Genomic DNA, 24,908 nt, shown 5'->3' with positions numbered 1-24,908 from the left:
GCACCCATGGGATGAAACCCACTTCATGATGTGTAATTTTTTGATATGCTGTTGGATTCAGTTTGATTTTTTTTGAGCACTTTCTTTTTTTTCTCATAAGTCTTGCCAGTGGTTTTCTATGTAATTTATTATTTCAACAGAGAAGCTTCTGGTTTCATTAATTTTGTCATTAATTCTATTTTTTTTTTGGTTTCTATAGTATAGATTTCTGCTCTGGTGTTCATCATTTCTTTTCTTCTACTTATATTTAGGTTTCTTTGTTTTTGAATTTCCTGATATTTAAGGTGTGGTTTTTGTAATTTTTTCTTCTTTTCTTATGTAGGCCTGTATCGCTATTAGTTTTCCTCCTAATTAGTGTTTTTGCTGTGTCCCATAGATTTTAATTAACTTGTTTCTTCATTATCATTAGTCTCAAGGAATCTCTATTCCTTCTTTGATTTCCTCTTTGATCTAGCTATTATTTGAGGGGGGCACACCTGGTAGCACTTGGGGTTACTCCTGGTTATACACTCAGAAATTGCTCTGGCTTGGGACCATTTGATAATCTAGCTATTCTTAAGCAATATGTTGTCCAGTCTCCAGGTTTTAGTTCTTCCACATCCTCTTTACAATCAATCTCTAACTTTCTGTCATTGTGGTCTGATAGAATGCTTGGTATGATGCTAGAGAATGTTCTGTGTGCACTAAAGAAGAATGTATATTCAGATTTTTGAGTATGGAAGCCCCTACATAGATACATTAGTCCTAGCTCTTCTAGTTTCTCTTTGATATCTCTGTGTCCTTCCTTATGTTTTGATTAATGGATCTATCCAGTGGCAAGAGTGGAATTCCAGTACTATCATGTCATCTTCCATATATTTCTCTAGGTATATAATCAAAAACTGTATACTCTTTGGTGACCCAGCATTTGGTATGTATAATATTGATTAGAATTAGTATTTCTTGGCCTATTGTTCCCTGATTCATCTTTGTCTCTAATTATTTTCTTGAAGTTTAATGCCTTTTTCTGATGATAGTATGGTTGTCCCAGATTTTTGTTTGCTTGTTTTTCCAGTGGTTTTTTATAATTGTTTTTCATCCAGTGACTCTGAGCCTGTGTCTAGCCTAAGATTTTATATATTTTTTCTTTAAGCAGCAAATGCATGTTTTGTCATTTTAGGGAGATTAGTCCATTGACATTCAAGGAATCTATTAACAGATGAACCGTTGTACCATTATATTGTATTGGGTTATTTTTTACTAAAAGTATTTTTTACTAAAATTATTTAGTTTGAAGGTTATTTATTGTTTATTACTGAAATTAATAATAAATAAATAATAAATATTGTAACCTGCCACTTTACTATAAAAATGTATTGTTTCAAGAAGCTTTTTAAGATTTCCTAAATATTTTATGTCATCTTCAAACAATAAGGACCTGACTTCTTCCTTTCCTATTTGGATGCCCTTGATGTTCTTTTCTTGCCTGATTAATATGGCAAGTAATTCCAGTGCTACGTGGAATAGAAATGGTGAGGGGAGTAAACCTTGTCTTGTGCCAGATCTTAGAGGAAAGGCCTAGTTTATTTCTTATTGATTATAATATTTGCTATGGGCTTGTGGTAAATGGTGTTGACTATACTGAGAAGAGTTCCTTCAATTCTCATCTTTTTGAGAATTCTTATCATGAATGCAAATGATTAACCTGCATCTACTGATATGATCATATGGTTTTTATTTTCCCTTTTGTTGATACGATATATTATGTTGATTGACTTGTGTATGTTAAGGCATCCTTGCATCTCTGCGATAGATCCTACTTGGTCAAGGTGTATGACCTTCTTGATAAGCTGTTAGATCCTATTTGCTGGTATTTTGTTGAGATTTGAATCTGTGTTCATCAAGAATATTGGTCCGTAGTTCTTTTTTTTGTGTGTTTCATCTCTGTCTACTTTGTTATCAAAGTGATGTTAGCTTTGGAAAAACTATTTGTGAGTGTTTTTTTTCTTCAATTTCCTGGAAGATCCTGAAAGGATTGGCATCAGGTCCTCTTGAAAGGTTTGAAAGAATTCTCTAGTGAATTCATAAGGGTCCAGACTTTTATTTTGGGAAAGACTTTTGATTACCATTTTAATTTCCTCAATAGTTATAGGTCTGTTCAGATATGCCAGATTTTCTTGGTGGAACTTTGGGAGGTTATAGGAGTCCAAGAATTTATCTGTTTTGGTGCCGAAGCCATGGTGCAAGCAATAAGGCGTCTGCCTTGCCAGTACTAACCTAGGACGGACTGTGGTTCGATCCCCTGGCGTTCCATATGGTTCCCCAAGCCAGGAGTGATTTCTGAGCCCATAGCCAGGAGTAACCCCTGAGCTTCAATGGGTGTGGCCCAAAACCTCCCCACAAAAAGTATTTATCTGTTTCTTCCAGACTCTTGTGGCATAGAGTTTCTCAAAGTAATCTGATTACCATTTCAATTTCTGTGTCTGTAATAATATCCTGCTTTTCATTTCCAATTTGATTTATTAAGTTTCTCTCTCCTTTCTTTGTGAGTCTAGAGTTAGTGATTTATGGATTTTGTTTATATATATATATATAATAGAGAAGAAAGAGGCATTACAAAAACAATCCTACTCACAATTGTGCCTCAAGAAAGCAAGTACCTGGGAGTCAACTAAAGAGGTGAAAGACACATGTTGTTTTCGGATGACATGATACTTATCTAGAAATTCTGAAGAATCTGCCAAAAAGCACCTAGAAACAATAGACTTGTATAGTAAAGTGGCAGACTACAATATTAACATGAAAAATTCGTGGCTTTTCTATTTACAAATAATGAAAGAGTGCAGTTAGAGTAGAGAAGGATCTAATGTGAAAGGGACATTCATGGCACCACTTAATTTGCAATAGTACAAACCACAATGTCAAAAAAAAAAGAGAGATGGGGAGAAAGAGAAAGAGAGAGAAGTAAAATGCCTGCCCCAGGTACAGGCCAGAGAGGGTGGGTGGCAGGGAAGAGGGCATCAGGGAGGGTGAGAGTGAGTGTGAGAGTTGACATAGTGGCAGGAAATGCACACTGTTGAAGGTTGTTATATATTGTATGACTGTAACTCAGTCATAAACAACTTTATTTGTGGGAAAAAACTGTAATATGAACAATCTTGTTACTATGGTGCTTGAATAAAATATATTAAAATAATAAATAACATTAGTGAAAGTTATATTTTAGTAGTTCATTTACAGTTGATTTTATTATCTGTAATATTATAGTTCTTTTTCTGTCTGAGAATGTTTTTAATACATCCCTTCCATATAAATGAGAGTTTTACTGGGTAGTAAACTCTAGGTTGAAAATTTATTTTATTCAGTAACTTGAATATGTCATTCTAGTCTTTTCTTACTGGTCCATTTTCTAAGGGTGATCTAGTGTGAAGGGTCTTCTACTTTAGGAAAACAAACCCCACAAACACACCAAAAGTTATACAGAAAATGGAATAAATGCCATGAAAACCATGTCTCTCAACACTCGTGGACTAAATAGGCCAGGGTTAAGAGTGGCAAAATGGATCAAATAAATTAAATCCAATATTTTTCTGCCCTCAAAAATATTGAATGGTCAGAGAAAACTTAGACTCAAAGTCAAAAGTTGGAAAAATACCTTAAAGCAAACAACTCCCTTAAAAATGCTGGGGTAGCCCTATTAACATCAGATAACACAAACTTCAGCCTTTAAAAGGTTTCAAATGAAGGATGATTTTTTTAGTAATCAAGGGATATATATATATATATATATCCAAGAGAGGTCAGCAAAATACTTAAAACAACTGCTACTAACTTGAAGAAAGATATCAATATCAATATAATATTAGTGGCAGACTTCAGCAGTGCCCTGTCACCTCTTGATAGGTCAATCAACAAGGATATTCTGGATTTGAAGTGAAAAATAGAATGGAGCAGCTTAGTAGATAGTAGATTTTCCATTCCTTAAAAAAACCTGAATACACTTATTTCTCCAATGCACATGGGCAATTCCTTAGGATAGACAACATACAGGGCCATAAAACACATCTCTATAAAATCAAGAGGATAGAAATCATATCAACTATTTGTTCTGACCATGTGATTGAATAGAATCATATATAATTAAAATAGAACTGAATTACAGGCAGAAATGGAGAAATAACTTTAACACCTGGAAATTAATGAGCTCACTGCTGAATAACCAGTGGATCAGAGACCAAATCAGAGAGGAGATCACATGATTCCTGGAATCATGTGAATGCAAACATGAGAATGAAAACACAAATTATCAGATTTGGGGGTCATAGCAAAAGCAGTATTAAGAAGAAGATTTATCATTTGCAAGCATTCATCAGAAAAGAAAAGGCCTGGGTCCAGAGAGATAGCACAGTGGCGTTTGCCTTGCAAGCAGCTGATCCAGGACCAAAGGTGGTTGGTTCGAATCCCGGTGTCCCATATGGTCCCCTGTGCCTGCCAGGACCTAGTTCTGAGCAGACAGTCAGGATTAACCACTGAGCAATGCCAGGTTTGGCCCAAAAACCAAAAAAAAAAAAAAGAAAAGAAAAGAAAAGAAAAGGCCTACATATATAACTTAATGGCACAGATTTAAAAATTGGAAATGTAAAAAGCAACACCAAAAGTAGGCAAGAGGAATGAAAATGTTTGTTCTTTGAACAAAATAAACAAGATCAATAAGCAAGAACTCAGATATATCTCACACCAGAGTGACTTCCACCATTCACCAAATAAATAAATAAACAAAACTAACCAGTGTAGGCATGGGTGTGGGAGAAAAGGGACCCTTATGCATTCGTGGTGGGAATATCAGAATTCCCTTCCTATTTCAAAAACAATCTGGACAATTCTTAGAAAAGTAGGAATTGAGCTTTCAAATAACCCAGAAATTCCACTCCTTGGCATCTATTCCTAGAGTTCAAAACTATTCACAACAGACATTTGTAGTTCATTGTTTATTGCATTCCTATTCACAATAGGAAATAAACCAAGTTTAAGAACATATTACACATCATCACAGAGAAACTCCCAGAGCTAAAGACTGCAAGCAAAGAATATATGGCAAAACTATGTTTTTAATATAATTCTATTCAGCTATAAGAAAAGATAAAATAATATAATTTTCTGTGTAGATGGCTATGGATAGTATCATGCTAAGTGAAGTTACAAGAAGAGGGGGAATAAAGAATGATATTTACCATATCTGGGAGAAACATACTAAGGAAATACCAAATTCTACAAGGAAATATAAATTGAGAACTGGTCTTTAGTGGGAAGCTCGGCATGGCAAATGGACAGAGGAACCAATAGGTGGGGTAATGGGGAAACACTGAGGGAAGTGATAAAGGAAAGTAAACCCTCTGGTGAGGGTTTAGTTCTGGACTGTTTTATGCATGAAACCCTACCATTAACAGTCTTGCAAATCATGGTGCCTAAATTAAAGTTAATAAAAAACATAAAATATGACATACAGCTGCGTATGAATTTAGCAGTTCCATTCCTATTAGTATATTATAGCTATTGGTATATATTAGTATATTATATCTATTAGTATAGATAATTTCCCAAGATAAATTAATATTCACTAATATCATTAGTAACATAAAACTGAAAGTAGATCTGATATCTATAAGTAGAGTTCATAATAATTAAAATCATAATAGCTAAAATCTACTAGCCTTTAATAAAATTATAGCTGGATTGATATCAGCTATGAAATGGGATCTCAAATTCTTTTTGTTTTGTTTTGTTTTGTTTTGTTTTTTTGGGGGGGCACACCCGATGGCACTCAGGGGTTACTCTTGCTCTGTGCTCAGAAATGACTCCTGGCAGGCTCAGGGGACCATATGAGATGCCGATAATTGAACCAAGCCCGTCCTGGTTGGCTGCATACAAGGCAAATGCCCTACCACTGTGCTATCACTCCAGCCCTGAAATCTCAAATTGTTCCAACTCTTTGAAGTGTAGTATGATTATTTTTTATGAAAATGTAATGATTTTATTCTCTAAATAAGTAAATTTAAAACTAAATGATCATTTTAACTATATAGAAAATATCTGTATCTTTTTGGGTTTCCTTTCTGTTCTTCGCTGTTTCTATGCTAATGATATACAAACTGTCCTTTTGAGTTATGGCTGTCAATCAGTTCTGTTTTTCTTTTATTATTAAACTTGACTCTTATTATTTAACTGTAGGAACCCCAGGCCTTCCTGGACCAAAGGGTATTAATGGTTGTACTGGGAATCCTGGCCTTCCTGGAGAACCAGGTCCTGTAGGTAAGCACAAAATACAGAATTTGTTATTCTGAAAATCAGGTCTCATTAATTTTTTATAAAGTTATTTCTAGGAACTGTGAACATTTCAAGAAAAAGAAACATGATGGTCATTGACTTTTCACTCTGATTTTTGGTGTAAAGTAGACAACTTATTAATAATAAATGAAAAGTCATTTGAATGTGTGATATCTTTAGAGGGCAACTCACTTTTCTGTGGGAAAGTTATTTCAAGTATCTTGTACGAGGAGATAACTCTGGTTTTGTTTATTTGAATGACAACATGTAGTACTTTTGTTTACTAAATTCTAAAGTAAGTCATTTATCTTGCTTCCATCAGAGATCTATGATTCATCTGTCTACCTCCACCCCTTATTCTCTTGGATACTCTATAGTCTAGATTAAATTGAGAAACTCGAGAGATTTTGGATATTGAACTATTAATTAAGCTATCCCTTAGTCTCATCCTTTTCTTCCATTCTGCTACTCCTTCCATATTTCATGGTTTTATGTCATGTCTCAGAAGCAAAACATGTCTTGTGAATAAAACTATTTGAAGCTAATTTGAAAATGACAGGGTACATGGAAAGAAAAGGGAATTGGGACGATAGGTATTACCTGTTTTACTCTATTCTTTAGGTGCAAGAGGTCTTCCTGGAGAACCAGGGCCTTCTGGTGTAAAAGGCCAACCAGGTCAAGATGGTCTTCCTGGACCACATGGACAAAAAGGGGAACCAGGTATTACAATTTTTCATTATTTCTATTTTCTTCATTTTCTAATTTCCTTACTGTCTAAGCTGCTAACCACCTTTCTCTTCCTAATTAATTCTTCCACTCTTGATTTTTTGGTTTTGGAACAAAACCCAGTGGCGCTCAGGGGTTACTCCTGGCTCTGTGCTCAGAAATCACTCCTGGCAGGCTTGGAGGATCATATGAGATGCTGGGAATCAAACCTAGGTCTGACCTGGGTCTGCCAAAAGCAAGACAAATGCCCTACCGCTGTGCTATCTCTCTGGCCCCAAATTTTCCACTCTTTTGTGAGAACATTACCTCATGTAAACATCAATTTGTCTTTTTATTATGAAAAATCCTTTATCCTTTTTTACTCAGTTTTTCATATCAAGTTATCAAACTTAATAGATTAAACAATTACCAATAAAATAAAATTTTAAGTTTTTTTTTTTTGGTTTTTGGGCCACACCCAGCATTGCTCAGTGGTTAATCCTGGCTGTCTGCTCAGAAATAGCTCCTGGCAGGCACGGGGGACCATGTGGGACACCAGGATTTGAACCAACCACCTTAAGTCCTGGATCGGCTGCTTGCAAGGCAAACACCACTGTGCTATCTCTCCGGGCCCCAAATTTTAAGTTTTTAAGGTTATTTTGTTTGTTGTTTTTTGGGGGCCACACCCAGAGGTACTCAGGGATTACTCTTGGCTCTGCACTCAAAAATCACTCCTGGCAGGCCCAGGAGACCATATGGGATGCTGGGAATTGAAACTGGATCGGCTGCATGCAAGGCAAATGCCCTACTGCTGTGCTATCTCTCTGGTCCTGGAAATCAAATTTTAGGTATCATCAATAGAACATAAAACTGTGGCTGGGGCTGGCACGGTGGCGCTAGAGGTAAGGTGCCTGCCTTGCCTGTGCTAGCCTAGGACGGACCGTGGTTCGATCCCCCAGCATCCCATATGGGCCCCCAAGCCAGGAGCGACTTCTGAGTGCATAGCCAGGAGTAACCCCTAAGCGTCACTAGGTGTGGCCCAAAAACCAAAAAAAAAAACAAAAACAAAAACCTGAGGCTGCCAAAAGAGATAGTGGAGATATAAAGTGATAAAAGGATATGGGTCACTTAATGTTGGATATGGAATAGTAGAATTATGAGTGTGAAGCTATATTAACACTAATGAATATATACAGCAATAAAATTGAATGAGGAAAATAAAAATAGAAGAAATCACAAAAAGAGCTGCCCAGATTATTTTAGTGATGATTTCTTCACTATATCAATAGCAATTATATTTCATTTTATATGTAATTTAAGTAATGATATATCTAATACATGTAATAGTTATATAGTTCCATCATCTTGGATTTATATTTTTATCTTGAAACAAATCTTATATATTTCTTAATATACCTCTAGCACTTAAACATTTCAAAGATTTTTTTGTTTTAATTAATATTCATTTGAGGATTTGGATTTATTTTCTGACAGGTCAACCCGGCTTTGGAATTCCAGGACCCCCTGGACTCCCAGGACTTTCTGGTAAACTTTTTTTGGGGGTTTTGGGTCACACACGATGACACTCAGGGGTAACTTCTGGCTATGTGCTCAGAAATCGCTCCTAGCTTAGGGAACCATATGGAACCAGGGATCGAACCTAGGTCCGTCCTGGGTCATCTGCATGCAAGGCAAACACCCTACTGCTGCACTATTGCTTGGGCCCCAATTAATGGTAAACGTTTTTAAACTTGTTACTTAGACCCATTAAAAGAGAATATTTCTTGGCATCTGCCATTTATTGTAATAACATGCAGATAAAAGCCATGATAACTGTAAGCTAAAGTTGTATCAAATAATTCTTTTTTTAGCAATTTTATTTACAAAAATACAATATGTCTTTTGTATCAGAAATACTCATAATTGGGTTTTAGTCATAGAATGTACACAACCTTTCACCAGTGTGATTTTTCTGCCACCAGTGCCCCTCGTTTTGCTCCCCACCCCAACACCCTGCCTCTCTCCTATCATTGTCATGGTAGTTGTCATGGTAGTTGCAGTTACTGCTCTAGCTGCACTCAGCACTCTTTAAGACAATGCATCTTTAAGGAAAGTTACACATACATACATGTCTATTTATTGGCTATCTAATTGATATTGAAATGATAAGGCTAGAAAGCAAAAGTGTAAAAAGTTATTGATTTCAAAAATATTCTATTTTTTGTCAAGAAAAATACCACATTTGGGGGTTTAGAGAGATAATACAGTGAATAGGGCACTTGCCTTGCACACAGCTAAACGTTTTATCCCTGGCATGTCATATGGTCTTCTAAAGCACCACCAAGAATAATTCCTGATTGCTAGACAAGAGTAGCCCCTGAACATCACCAGGTGTGACTCAAAATAAAGCAAATAAAAAAAAGAAAGAAAACCTATTTTCTCCCTATAGGGTAACATCAAGGTAATTTAAGAAAATGGTCTATGAATATGTCAGTAATCATGTTTCTTGAAAACTAACTTAATACACACATATATATGTATATCTTTTTAGTTCAGAGTGTATATCTACTATTTATCATTTGTTCTATTTTTTTATAAGCACAATATAGTTAATTGAGTGACTGAACATTTGCCACATCTTTCTATTTATGTTCTTACATTTTCTTTGGCTGTTTTATGAGCACTTTTTAAAACACACAAATCTGAATATTCCAATATCATTCATATGATCTCAAGGTGCAAAATTATTTTAATAGGCCACTATTATTTTGTTATCAGGGGTATTGATAACAGAAAAATATTTAAAGAGCTGATCTAGATTATAATTCTGAATCTTCTATAAATGGATCTTCGGGGACATTCAGAAACCATTGAAGATCTTCATCTTTAGTATTAGAATAATACCTAAAGACAATAGAAACAAGGGCCAGTAGGACTGGTCCGTAGTAGGAAGCTTGCTACAAAGGGAGGCAGGTGTACAGTTAGGCCAGATAAGGGCCTAACTTATTTAATTAACTAGCTAGCTAACTAGTATTGTTATATCACACTAGCAATAATAGTGTGAAATGATCATTGAGGACAAGAACTGGGTGCTGAAAGGAGGTAAAGTGATATGCAGTGACAGTATTGCAAACTACAGTGCCTAAAAGGAAAAAAAAAGTATCTAACAGAGGCAGACTAGGAGGAGTAGGGATAACTGGGAACAGTGATGGTGGAAGTCTATACTGGTGATGGGAAATCTACTATTTTTAATTTTATATGACTGAAACTCAATTATGAACAACTTTGGACTGTGTATCTCAGAGTGATTCAATAAAAAAGTATGTTTAAAATTAGTCTCAAGAGGCCAGTGAGGTGGCGCTAGAAGTAAGGTGTCTTCCTTGCAAGCGCTAGACACGGAATGGACCGCGGTTCGATCCCCTGGCGTCCCATATGGTCCCCACAAGCCAGGGGCAATTTCTGAGTGCTTAGCCAGCAGTAACCCCTGAGCATCAAATGGGTGTGGCCTGAAAAACCAAAAAAATAAAAAAATTAAAAAATAAAATTAGTCTCAAAATGTTTCTTCCCACCATCTTGAGTGTATTTTTACATGTATTCTATACCATTCTACATATCCTGTCATGTGATCTTTGCTCTATATCCTAATGCACATGATATTTTTCAATATGCAAGTGTTTTTTTTCTACATTTCTATAAGTATGCTAATAATAGATAATATAAATAAAATATAATAAGAAAAATGGGACTTGAGATGTATTGAGGATGTGTTTAAAGATCTAAATTATCCAAATGTCCTATTTGTTCTAATATGAGTGAATAACATTAGCCTTATATATAAGCATAATTGATATCATTTAAAATGTTTTCTAATGTATCTTTGCTTTTATAGGTCAAAAAGGTGATGGAGGATTACCTGGAATTCCAGGAAATCCTGGTCCTCCGGGCCCAAAGGGTGAACCAGGCTTTCATGGTTTCCCTGGTTTACAGGGTCCCCCAGGCACACCTGGTCCTCCAGGCCGAACGCTACAAGGCCTGAAAGGCAATGTAGGTCCCCAAGGTTATCCTGGAAAACCAGGTATGTATGTAGTATATTTATTAATAGATTTTTTCTCGATATCAGGTTATCCAGTCACTAGATTTTAGAATATAATCTAAGAGCAAGCTAAGTAAATAGTTTGATTAATACTTAGTTCTCTCCAATTCCGTGTACTCTAATAATTCTGTCCAGTAATACTTATCATCATTTACCTAAATTTACTTACCATCATTTACTTAAAGTTGAATTTAACAGGCAAATAAAGCAAACATGAATTTATTATCTTCTTATTAAATGTAAAGTTAGCTGTACTGATAACGTGGCAGTAAAATGCATTTGTAGTTTTGAATATAAAGTTCTCAGCATGTCATACAGAAATCTTATTAGTGATCACCCTTTGGATGCTGTGGCTCACTCCAAAACTGTGTTGTGGTTCTGTCATATAATCAAGAAATAACACCAAGAAAAATAAAAAAATATATCTTTAACATCACAGCTTGATTTAAATTGAATAATGATCTTTTCATGCTAGCTTCATTCTGTTAGGTGTTTTGTGTTAGTTTCTCTAGATGTCTCAATTTTGCATCCACATTCACTTTTTATTTTGTATCTATGCTGTCATTTAATTTTACTAATTTTGGAGAGATGCTCTCACTTTTAGCCAAGATTAATGTTGCTGAGTACCATCACTGGTGATAAACAAAATTTTAGACTTCATATTTTATTTTTATATTCGAGTAATTGAAAACTTTACTGTCATTGTTTTTAAAAAGAGAAAAGGCTAAAATTAAGAAGCAATAATTGGTTAGCAAGTGGTTGTGTAAAAGAGGTAGTGGTATTTTATCCACAGGTAGTATTAAGAGGAAAATTTATATCTTTCCAAACATTTTTCAGGAAGAAAAGGCCTACATAAATAATTTAATGACATAGCTTAACAAAATATAAAAGGATCAGAAAATGAACTGGAAATGGGCAAGCAGAAGGAAATAATAAAACTGATTGCAGAAATTAACTGGATACCTGAAAACAATCCAGAATATTAATGATAGCAAGAATTGTTTGTTTGAAAAAATAACCATGATCAATATACCATTAACAGGATATACAAAGAAAGGGAGAGCGAGAAACTTAATAAACAGAATCAGAAATGAAAAGGAGAAGTCACTATAGAAAATACAGAAACCCAAGGGATTCAGAGAAGTAATGAGAATCTTTTTGCCATAAAACAAGAGAACCTGGAAGAAATGGATACATTTTTGCACTCCTACATCCTCCCAAGTTTGAATTAAGTTGATCTGGAAATGCCAAAAAGACCTATCAACATTGAGGAAATTCAAATGTTTTGTCCAAGAATACAAAAGCTCAGGCCCAAATGGATTCACTAGTGAATTATTTCAAACTTTTTAATTAAAGAGGACCCAACTACAATACTGTTTGTAATCAAGGTGCTTGAATAAAGATAAAAAAAATAACGAGGGCCTACTGCCAATCCTTTTCAAGCTCTTTGAACAAATTGAAGAAACAAACACTCGCAAATTGTTTTGACAAAGTGAACATCACCCTGATAATAAAAGAGACAGACGACCAAATGAAGAGAATTCTAGATAAATATATCCTTAATGAGCACAGATGTAAAGATCGTCAAAAAGTACTAGCAAATAGAATTCATCAACTCAAGAAGTTTATACACCATTAAGAAGTAGAATTCATTCCAGAGATAAAAGGATGGTTTAACTTATGCAAGTCACCAGTGTAATATACCAGGTCAATAAAAGAAAAACAAAAATCATTTGATCATAGCAGTAGATGCTGAGAAATCATTTGACAATGTTGAGCTTCCATTTATGACAAAAACTCTCAACAAGATGGGAATTGAAGGAAATTTTCTCAGTATTGTCAGAACCATTTACCACAAACTCATTATACTCAAAGGGAAACAAAATAAAAGTTTTCCTCTAAGGTCTGGTACATAACAAGGTTGCCCCCTCTTGCCTCTTATACTGAAAAACTGTACAGAAAGTTCTTGTCATATCAGTTAGGCAAGGAAAATATATCAGGAACATCCACATAGGAAAGAAGTAAAGCACACACTGTTTTTGAATGGCATGATACTGTATCTAGAAAATCCCGGAGTTTTCCAAAAAAGCATGTAAAAACAATAAACTTGTGTAGTAAAGTGACACACTACAAATTTAATACAAAAAATCTGTGGCTATTCTATACACAAACAATAAAAGAGAAGCAATATATATTTAAAAAAATAACCCCATTCACAATGTGCTTCAGAATATGTAGTACCTCAGAGTCAATTTAACGAAAGAGGTGAAACACTAATACAAAGAAAACTACAAAACACTGCTTCAAGAAATTAAAAAGGAAACAAGGAAATAAAAACAAACCTGCTGGGGCCGGGCGGTGGCGCTGGAGGTAAGGTGCCTGCCTTACCTGCGCTAGCCTAGGAGACGGACCGCGGTTCGATCCCCCGGCGTCCCATATGGTCCCCCAAGCCAGGAGCGACTTCTGAGCGCATAGCCAGGAGTAACCCCTGAGCGTTACCGGGTGTGACCCAAAAACCAAAAAACAAACAAACAAAAAAAAAAAAAAACAAACTTGCTCATGGATTAGTAGGATTAACATTAAAGTGGCAATATTTTACAAAGTTTAGTATAGATTTAGTGCGATTGCTATGAGAATTCCCATGGCATTTTTCAAAAAAGTGGATCACATGCTCCTGAAATTAATAAAAAGCAGGGATCTTCAACTTTTTAAACAGTTTACTGTTCCTCAGTCTGTTGTAGGACTGGACTATAGTTTAAAAAGCACTGCAAATATCTTATTTTAAATTAAAAAATAAAACATATGCACTACAGTTTTGGACGAGTGGCCTTCTAAGCAGAACAGGCAGAGTAGCAAAAATAACTGGTGGGCTGGATAGATATCCTTAGTGGGCTGCATGTGGCCTGTGGGCCATAGTTTGAGGACCCCCTAATATAGAGCAATAAATTTCTAGTAATATTTATAGCAGTCTTTGTCAAAAAAGATGGATGGAATAATTTTCCCCAACTTTACATTTTATGATGAAGCAACAGTCATGAAAAACAGTATGATATTGAAATAAAGTCAGGCCCTCAGGTCAGTGGAATAGATTTAAATATTTAGAGATGGACCCACAGGTTTATGATCAATTAATCTTTAGGAAAGAAGCAAGAAATACAAAGTGGAGCAAGGAACGCCTCTTCAACGAGTAGTGCTGGGGAAACTGGTCAACTACATACAAAAGTGAACTCAGAACCCTTTAACACCATACACAAAAGACATATCAAAAGGAATTGAAGATCTTTATAGCGTACCTGAAAGCATAAGGTATATAGAGGAAAACATAGGCAGAACACTCCATAACACTAAAGCTAAAGTACCTTCCAGGATGAAAAATCACTGACTTAGCAAGTGGAAGCAAAGATAAACAAATGTGAATGCAATAAACTGAGAAGCTTCTATACATTTAAGTAAACATTAACTAGGATACGAAGACCATTCGTGGATTGGGAGAAACTATTGAAACATGACCCAGAAGATAGGGTGTTAATAAGGTATACAAGGAATTTACTGAACTTAACAAATATGAACCCCATCAAAAATGGGGAGAAGTAATCAACAGACATTGTATCAAAGAAGAAATACAGATGGCCAAGAGACACTTGAAAAAATGCTCCATCACTAATCATCAGGGAGATGCAATCAAAACAACAATAGTTAACATCTCATGCCACAGAGACTGGCACATTACAAAAAAACAAGAACAAGCAGTACTAGTGCAGATGTGGGGAGAAAGGGATACTCATTGACTGCCAGGGGAATGCAGACTGGTCCAGCCATTTTGGAAATCATATGGAGATTCCTCAAAAAACTAGAAATTGAACTTACATTTTATCCTACAGTACCATTACTAGGAATGCAATAACATCATGTGGACAAGCACTATGCATTCGCATTCCCATGTTTATCACACCACTACTAAAATAGCCAGAATTTGGAAACAACCCAAGTTCCAGAGAACAGATGGGTGACTAAAGAAACAGTTGTGCATCTACACAATGAAATACTATGCATACATAGTATGTATACATACGCTGTTAGGAAAAGTGAAGTCATGAAATTTACCTAAACTTCGATGGATTTGGAGCTTATTCTGCTGAGTCAAATGAGTCAGGGGTAGGGATACACAGAGAATAATCACTAATTTGTGGGCTAGAAGATAACAAAGATAGCATCATAATATCCAGAAACAATAGAGATAAGAGCCAGGAGGACCAGTCCATGGTAGGAAGCTTGCCAAAAATAGTGTAGCAGTGCAGTTAGGGTAGAGAAGGGACCACTACAACAATTACAGTTGGAACTGATGACTCTGGACAAAAATGTGATGCTAAAAGGAGATAAATAATAGGCATGATATATACCCCTTCATTAACAATAGTGCAAACCACAGTGTCACAAAGGGAAAAAGAAGGGGAGAGAGAATGAGAGAGAGAGGTACAATGTCTTCCAAGAGGCAGGCAAGGGTGAATGTGGGAGGGAAACTGGGGACATTGGTGGTGGGAAATGTGCACTGGTGAGAGGTGGTGTTCATTGTATGACTGAAAGTCAGTTGTGAACAATTTTGTAACCATGCTGCTTAAATAAAGTAATTATAAAAACTGTAATAGTTATGGGACCGGAGCTGTGGTGCAGCAGTAGGGCATTTGCCTTGCATGCGGCTAAGTTATGACAGACAGTGATTTGATCCCCGATGTCCATATGGTCCCCCAAGCCAGAAAGGATTTTTGAGCACATGGCTAGGAGTAACCATTGAGCATCACCGGGTGTGTCCAAAAAAAAAAAAACAAAAAACGTAATAGTTTTTCTTTAAGAAAATATTAATTTTAAATGTGAATAATAAAAATATACTTAAATTGCAATAAAATCATAAGTGATGTGGTAAATTTTATTAGATATTCTCTAAAATATAAATCAATAGGACCATGACCTATGGTCAAAGATTTTCAAATCAGATTATTTTATGCGACTTGTCTATAAATATTTTTAGATTTTCACCTTTGTTTTCTTTTGAAGAAAAACTGAAAATTTCTTCACCTATGTTAAACTTTTATGTTATCTAAAGAATCATCACTAATTGCTTGCTTTATTATGCATAAATAATTCAATGGAAACAAACTTATCCTTTTTACATTTATTTTATTCAGCAGTACTGTTATTCATTTTATGGCCATCTAAGGGATCAAATTTAGGGCTCACACATGCAAGACACTTTTTTTTTTATCAATATGATAATACATGTCCCTTTTATTCTTTCTTTTTTTGTCCCCCCATTCACAATACAGACCAGGCAAAGGGCCTGGGTTAAGATGTATATGGGGTGCATTTATTTTATTCTTTCTAATAATGGAATTAACTCTTTGGAATATGCCAACATACATCATTAGTTTTAGTGGTGCTTTAAAATTTTTACCAATTCTATAAAATGAGGTAGTTAGAAAAATACACATCTGATAAGTATTTGTGGTTTATTTTACTCATAAACCATTAAATAAAATGGAGTTTTAAAACAAATCAGTCTTAAATGGATAGTGATATTTTGGGGGCTGAAATGATAAGTACAGTGGATAGGGTGCTTGCCTTCCATGTACCTGACCTCAGTTTGAAAACATCACCTTTATGGTTCTCTGAGAATTCCAGGAGGAATCTCTGAGTGCAGAGCCAGGATTAAGTCCTGTTCACTGTCAGGCATGGCCCAATAGCCAAAGGAAAATGTAAGAATTGATTGTTCTTATTCTAATCTCATAGTAATTTTTATTAGTAAAAAAGATTCTTGATAGTTCAGGATGTTTCTGTGCTCCTTATTTTATACTGATCAAAGTAATAATTCATTTTATAAACAGATGTATGAATATGAACATTTAAAGGTTTTTTTTGGATTTTGGGCCACACCCAGTGACGCTCAGGGGTTACTCCTGGCTATGCACTCAGAAATTGCTTATGGTTTAGGGGACCATATGGGATAATGGGGATCAAACTGCTGTCCATCCTGGGCTAGCCGCATGCAAGGCAAACACCCTACTGCTGTGCATTCGTTATGGCCCCTTAGAGTATTTTTTAATTAAAATTCAACATAAAATAATTTAGTATAATGCATCAGTTTTTTGTATTTCTAACAATTTTGATGTTTCCCTTTTTGTTAATTATGACATTGCTCTTGTGAACTTTTACCTCTCTCCAGGTCCTTTAACTCATGAACTTTTAAAGTATTCTTTTGTTTATGTATATGTAGATGTATTTAGATATATATGTATTTTGTTATGTATATATGTTTATATATGTGTGCTACATATTAAAATATTTGCAGAAGTTTTAAGGGTCATGTGCCAATTCAGTTCTTATGTATTGGTTTAGTCTGAACATTTTTAGTAGTGAGCTGTGTATTTTCCAAGTGATAAAATTTTTCCTCTGTGTCTCCTTCCAATTTCAGTGCATTATGATCTAAGAAGATAGTACATACAATTTCTGTCCTTTTTATTTTTTGTAGGTATATTTTATCAATTAGCACGTAGTCTATCTTGGAGATTGATTCATGTGTATTGGAAAAGAATGTGCATTCAGTTTTCTGGGAGAGCCCTGTATATATCTACTAGGCCAGTTTCTTCCATTGCTCCTGTCAATGCTAGTATATTCTTGTTAGTTTTCAGCCTGATTGTCCTATCAAGTGGTGAGAAAGCAGTGTTGAAGTCTCCCACTATTATTGTTTTGTTATTGATGTCTTCCTTCAAGTTTGTCAACAGTTGTTTCAAATATTTTGCTTTTCCCTCATTGGATACATATCTGTTTAGGAGTATGATTTATTTCCTTTGTACACATCATTTTATCATTAAGAAATGTCCATTTCTGTCCCTTATAACTTTTTAAGTCTAAATTCTGTGTTATTTGATATTAGTTTGGCCTCTCCAGCCTTTTTTTTTTTATCTTTCCAGCCTTTTTAAGGGAGTTGTTTACTTAAATGAGTGTCCTCTAACCTTTGAGTGTGAGTCTGTGTTTGTTGTTACTATTCAGATGTGTTTCTTGTAGACAGCAATATATTGAATTAAGCTTTTTAATCCATTTTGCCTCTCTGTCTTGGGAAATAGTGTCATCTTTTAGGAGGAATTTGGTGTGTCTTGTGGTCTGTCCTATCTTAAAGTAGATCTTTCAGTTCATACTTTAAGGCTGGTTTTGAGTCTAAAGTTTCTAAGCTTTTGTTTATCTGTGAAGCTGTGTATTCTTCCTTCAAACCTGAATGTAATGTCTGGCTAGGTGAAGGATGCATTCAGTTCATTAATTTTTGTTACCATATATCACCACTGTCTTTGGGCCTTGAGAATTACTTATAAATTCACTGTAATTATTAAGGATACTTCTTTTTTAAATAATATTTTATTTAAATACCTTGGTTACAAACATGACTATGATTGGGTTTCAGTCATATGAGGACACCCCCCTATCACCAGTGCAACATTCCCACCACCGATGTCCTAAATCTCCCTCCTCCCCACCCCATCCTCACCCTCACCTAGACAGGCTATTTCCCTCATACATTCTCATTGTTAGGATAGTTCGCAATGTAGTTATTTCTCTAACTAAACTCATCCCTGTTTGTGGTGAGCTTCATGAGGTGAGCTGTAACTGCCAGTCCTCCTCTCTTTTGTCTCTGAAAATTATTATTTCAGGAATGTCTTTCATTTTTCTTAAAACCCATAGATGAGTGAGACCATTCTGTGTTTTTCTCTCTCTGACTTATTTCACTCAGCATAATATATTCCATGTACATCCATGTATAGGAAAATTTCATGACTCCATCTCTCCTGACAGCTGCATAATATTCCATTGTATATATGTACCACAGTTTTTTTAGCCATTCATCTGTTGAAGGGCTTCTTGGTTGTTTCCAGAATCTGGCCATGTTAAATAGTGCTGCAATGAATATAGGTGTAAGGAATGGGTTTTTGTATTGTATTTTTGTGTTCCTAGAGTATATTCCTAGGAGTGGTATAGCTGGATCGCATGGAGTTCAATTTCCAGTTCTTGGAGGAATCTCCATATCACTTTCCATAAAGGTTGAACTAGATGTCATTCCCACCATAAGAGTTCCTTTCTCTCTGCATCCCCATTAACACTGCTTGTTCTCATTCTTTGTGATGTGTGGCAATCTCTGGGGTGTGAGGTGGTACCTCATAGTTGTTTTTATTTGCATCTCCCTGATGATTAGTGATGTGGAGCATTTTTTCATGTGCCTTTTAGCCATTTGTATTTCTTCTTTATCAAAGTATCTGTCCATTTCTTCTCCCCATTTCTTGATGGGATTAGATGTTATTTTCTTGTAAAGTTCTGTCAGTGCTTTGTATATTTTGGATATAAGCCCCTTATCTGATGGGTATTGGGTGAATAGTTTCTCCCACTCAGTGGGGGGCTCTTGTATCCTGGGAACTATTTGCTTTGAGGTACAGAAGCTTCTCAGCTTAATATATTCCCATCTGTTAATCTCTGCTTTCACTTGTTTAGAGAGTGCAGTTTCCTCCTTGAAGATGCCTTTAGTCTCGATGTCATGGAGTGTTTTACCTATGTGCTGTTCTATGTACCTTATGGTATCAGGTCTGATATCGAGGTCTTTAATCCATTGGGATTTTACCTTCGTACATGATGTTAGCTGGGGGTCTAATTTCAATTTTTTGCAAGTGCCCAGCCAGTTGTGCCAACACCACTTGTTGAAGAGGCTTTCTTTGCTCCATTTAGGATTTCTGGCTCCTTTATCAAAAATTGGGTGATTGTATGTCTGGGGAACTTCTCTAAGTACTCCAGCCTATTCCACTAATCTGAGGGTCTCTGTTTATTCCAACACCATGCTGTTTTGATAGCAATTGCTTTGTAGTACAGTTTAAAGTTGGGAAAGTAATGCCTCCCATTTTCCTTTTCCCTAGGAGTGCGTTAGCTATTCGAGGGTATTTATTGTTCCAGATGAACTTTGTAAGTGCCTGATCCACTTCTTTGAAGAATGTCACGGGTATTTTTAGAGATATCGCATTAAATCTGTACAATGCTTTGGGGAGTATTGCCATTTTAATGATGTTAATCCTGCCAATCCATGAGCAGGGTATGTGCTTCCATTTCTGCATGTCCTCTCTTATTTCTTGGAGCAGAGTTTTATAGTTTTCTTTGTATAGGCCCCTCACATCTTTAGTCAAGTTGATTCCAAGATATTTGAGTTTGAGTGGCACTAATGTGAATGGGGTTGTTTTCTTAATGAAGGACACTTCTTTGTATATAATTTCCCGTTTTTGATCTTGCTGCTTTCAGTATTCCAACTCTATCTATGAGGTTCATCATTGTGACTAGATGTGTCTTAGATGTTTTCTTTTGGATCTCTTTAGGCTGGTACTCTATAGGCATTTAGGATTTGTTTGCATGTCCTATTTAGCTCCTGGAATTTCTCTGCAGTGATAATCTTTTTTGTTTGTTTGTTTTTGGGGCCACACCCATTTGATGCTCAGGGGTTACTCCTGCCTTAGCGCTAAGAAATTGCCCCTGGCTTGGGGGACCATATGGGTCATCGGGGGATTGAACCGCAGTCCTTCCTTGGCTAGCACTTGCAAGGCAGACGACACCTTACCTCTAGCGCCACCTCGCTGGCCCCTGAAGTGATATCCTTGATTGTTGATACTTCATGGGGGTTTTCTTCCTGTGTCTTTGGGACGCCAATGATTCTTAGATAGTTTCTGATGAGTTTATCAAATAATTCTTTTTTTTTTTTTTTTGGTTTTGGTTTTGGGTCACACCTGGCAGTGCTCAGGGGTTACTCCTAGCTCTCCGCTCAGAAATCGCCCCTGGCAGGCACAGGGGACCATGTGGGATGCTGGGATTCAGACCACCATCCTTCAGCATGAAAGGCAAACGCCCTACTTCCATGCCATCTCTCCGGCCCTAATGTCTTGTTCTTGTATAGAATTTCTTGTACTAAATTGATTTCTGATGTAATTATAAGTAGGTTTTTTTATATGTTTGTTTTGGTTTTTGGTTTTTGGATCACACCTAGCAGCACTCAGGGGTTACTCCTGGCTCTATGCTCAGAAATCGCCCCTGGCAGGCACAGGGGACCATGTGGGATGCTGGGATTTGAACCACCATCCTTCTGCATGAAAGGCAAATGCCTTACCTCCATGCTGTCTCTCCAGCCCTGTATCAAAGATTTCTATTTTTGTCTGTTCCTCTACTTTGAGGACTTTTCCCATTGTCTAATCATTTGTTCTGAGTCTCTTTTCCAACCTCTTCTGTTTTATAGAGTTGTTATGCATCTCATCTCCCAGCTCAATGATTCTGTCTTCTACACTTGTTACTCTGTTGGATAGGATTTCCAGTGAGGTTTCTATTTTGCGTACCAACTTTTTCATTTCTGTTATTTAAGTTTGAAATTTTCTTATTTCTACTCTCCTATCCTCTTGATTTGTGGCATATCCAATTTGATCCATGCTTTCTTTGAGTTCTATGAACAATCTCCATATTTCTTCTCTGTGGTCCCTTTATGAGAGGCTAAATAGATGGTCAGTACTTTTTCAGATCATCGTATATACCATCTTTTGGGGGTTGGGTCACACACAGCAGCACTCAGGGATTACTCCTGGCCCCGAGCTCAGTCACTCCTGGCAGGCACGGGGGAACATATGGGATGCTGGGAATTGAACTGGGGTCCATTCAGGGTTGGATGCTTGCAAGGCAAACATCCGACTATGCTTTGGCTCTGGCCCTGGAGATACCACCTTCATTCTCTAAGCATGGTGGACGCCTGTGTTGTTTCTCCATTGTCACAGTGGTAATGTAGTGTTTTCCTTGTCCCATGTTGATGATCCTTGACTAAGTGGAATGCGTGACCGTATGTCATACCATAGACGAGGTTTCCTGGTCCCAAAGCCACGGCCTTCACAAGCACTGCCACAAAGCGGGCTCCCAAAGCCTCAGAAAGTGCATCTGTGAATTGGTTTCCACTGCTTTGATCCTCAGATTCTTTCAGATGCTCTCAAATTCTCTCTGAAAGATTTTTGTAAATTGTAGACTGAAGTGTTTCTGTCTGTTGGGGTCCTGAAAATGATCTAGTTAGGAAAACTGATTTAACATTTCAAATATTGTATATTTCTATCACTTTAGTTGAATATTTGTGTTAACACAAATATATTTATAATATTTTAATTTTGGAGTAGTACCTATTTGTTTACTTATATCTGTTAATGTAAGTTAAATTGAACTCTTTTTTATATTTCTAAACTAAAATAGGATTTAATAACTTGTCAGTATTCATTTCCTGACTCGACATAGATTTTTAAGCATTTGGGATTATCACACAATTCTGAGTTCTGCTCTTCTGAAAATGGGGCTAAATAAGCACAAAGTAAAAAACGTTTAAAATCTTTATATTGAAGCCTCTTCGCTTTGTTTTTGTTTTGGGGGGTCACACCTCTTGATGCTCAGGGATTACTCAGAGCAAGTGAGTAGGACTATATGAGTCGCAAGTGATTGAACCCAGTTTGACTGCATGCAAGGCAAGTTCCCTCCCCGTTGTACTATCACTCTAGCCCCTAGAAGCTTTTTTTAATCTGTGTTTAGTCATGAGTATATTAGCACTCCAAGGGGCAATCATGACGTTTTTCCCAGTGGGAGAATTTTAAGAAAGAACTAAAAGGGAAAAATTATAATTCCTTATTTCTGGGTATTTGGAATGATAACAATTTTTCTTCACAATTTGAATTGCATATTTTTCTAGAATCATTTAAAATACACTTCTATCTAAATTAACTCAGTCAATTTTCACTTTGTCACAATTCTTTTATTTCTTAGATCCACAGATGTCAGGTCGAGAAGGGACTACGTTCTATATATTTTAAATTTACCAGACAATCGTTAAAGGTAGTGAAACAGATTTTCTTCAGGGCTATTGCAAGTGGAAAAAAAATCATTGCAATAAGGGCAAGAGATTGAGTCTGTTTCTGAATACAAGGAAAAGTGAGGGTTGATAGCTGAGTGGCAGAGCGAGTCATCAGAGTCATTAGATGATCAAAATACTGCGAGCATATATGAATGACAGGCAGATTCTTTCGAAATGGGCCAACCAGTGTTTTTTGCTAAAGAGGCTAAAATCTTAGGCATCAGCGGTTGCAGATGAGGAGTTTAATATAAATGGATATAAATGATGCCAGAACTCTTTATAATAATATTTTTGCTAAAACCAGGGCTTCTTGAGAAGAGGGCGCACTGCAACCTGTCTGAAGTCCAGGAATAAGATTTTGTCACATAAAAATCAAGCGCTTGAGGTAGGACTGCAGGTAGGGCACTAGCCTGGCACATGGTCAACTCAGATTCAATATTCCATTCGATCCCCTGAGTCTCACCAGGAGCAATTCTGGAATGCAGAGCCAGGAGTAATGAAGCATGCTGAGGATGTGGCCCCCAAATCAAAATAAATCAATAAATATAAGGTCTGATAAGTTACTGCCCTATTTGCTTTTCTCACTTAAGGTCACCAATGCTCGGTTGTAAGCCTTTTCACACATGGTTCCCATTTATGCTTTGCATATATGGCAGCATATATCTTTCCACAGAAATAGTTAAATCATTTGATGTTCATGATCTAATCTCATTATAGTTCTAAATAATTGACACAGAACACCTGCCTCTAACTCTTTAGGAGACAAGGATCAGCCATAAGCAAACTGAAACTCAACTCCAATTTCTTGTTTTCTGTTAACCTCAAAAACTTCTATCAACCCCTACTTCTTGAATTTTTTCCTAATGAGTATCATTAAAGCAATTACCAAAAGTGCATGCTGTTTAACTACCCCCAAGCAAAAGAGACCAGGTTATACTCTGAAGTCATTTTGAGTGCCCCCCTGTCTGAATTGCATAGTAATTTTCTTGCTGCCTTGATGACTTCTAGGCATTACTGTTAGCTAGAAGGAAATTGCTTTTTTCTGATCACTAGAACATTTTCAAAGAATAAGAAAGGAAAGTAGCCACATTCCTTAAAAACGATTAAACAACATTTGATTTACAAGATGTTCTTTACATTGCAGTTATTGTTCAATGCAGTTTATCTTCCTTGGAACAGTTAAATATCAAAACCTTAAGTAGAAGCTGAATTTGCAATGTATCAATCCCAGGCCAGAGCGATAGTAGAGCAAGCAGGGCACTTGCTTTGCTTCTGGCAGACCAACCCGGGTTCAGTGTCCTGTTTCTCATAGACAGGAGTAATTCCTGTGTGCAGACAGGGATAACCCCTGAGCATCGTTGGGTCTGGCCTGAAAACATATACAAATATAGATGTATAGATACATATCAGCCCATTCATTACCTTATTTTTAGTTATTGCCACTCATAGGAGATCTTATGTTTTATATTTTATTTGTGTTTTGCAGTTCTGTTGTGAAATAGAAAGGTTTCAGAGCCCAATTTCCGAAACTAACTTGGCATATAGCTCATTAAATCGCTACCTTTTAGAAAGTAAAGTCTAAAGAGTAATTTCAAGTGCAGAGATAGGAGTAAACCAGGAGCATCACTGTGTGTGACTCAAAGACAAAACCAAAAAACTATAAAAAAAAGTTTTTCTATGATTTGACATAAAAATAGCCTGGCATTTAGTCAAACAGGAATACCATATATTTCAGTGATACATTTTCTGTGAGTCTCGGATATTGGTTCTGAACCAAACACTTACATGTAATGTCTTTACTCAGTGTCAGAGATCTAGGCATTTCCCTTGTCTAACAGCTGATCCCAGTTCAATCCTCAACACTGCATG

General features: G+C 36.3%; 1 protein-coding gene and 1 pseudogene across 1 annotated transcript in view; one reads left to right on the top strand and one right to left on the bottom strand.

Moving 5' to 3' along the window:
- COL4A5 (collagen type IV alpha 5 chain) overlaps window positions 1–24,908 on the top strand; it is a 154,362-nt gene that overhangs the window by 86,839 nt on the left and 42,615 nt on the right. Inside the window, exons 38-41 of the mRNA XM_049767039.1 lie at window positions 6,208–6,288; window positions 6,925–7,023; window positions 8,503–8,553; window positions 10,898–11,083. Of these exons, the coding sequence (XP_049622996.1) occupies window positions 6,208–6,288; window positions 6,925–7,023; window positions 8,503–8,553; window positions 10,898–11,083 (417 nt within the window). The remainder of the gene's footprint in view (window positions 1–6,207; window positions 6,289–6,924; window positions 7,024–8,502; window positions 8,554–10,897; window positions 11,084–24,908) is intronic.
- Window positions 16,398–16,517, bottom strand: LOC125999888 (uncharacterized; annotated as a pseudogene).

This window comes from Suncus etruscus, chromosome X, assembly GCF_024139225.1.
Source record: "Suncus etruscus isolate mSunEtr1 chromosome X, mSunEtr1.pri.cur, whole genome shotgun sequence".
NCBI lineage: Eukaryota > Metazoa > Chordata > Mammalia > Eulipotyphla > Soricidae > Suncus > Suncus etruscus.
This window is presented reverse-complemented; position numbering and strand designations above follow the sequence as displayed.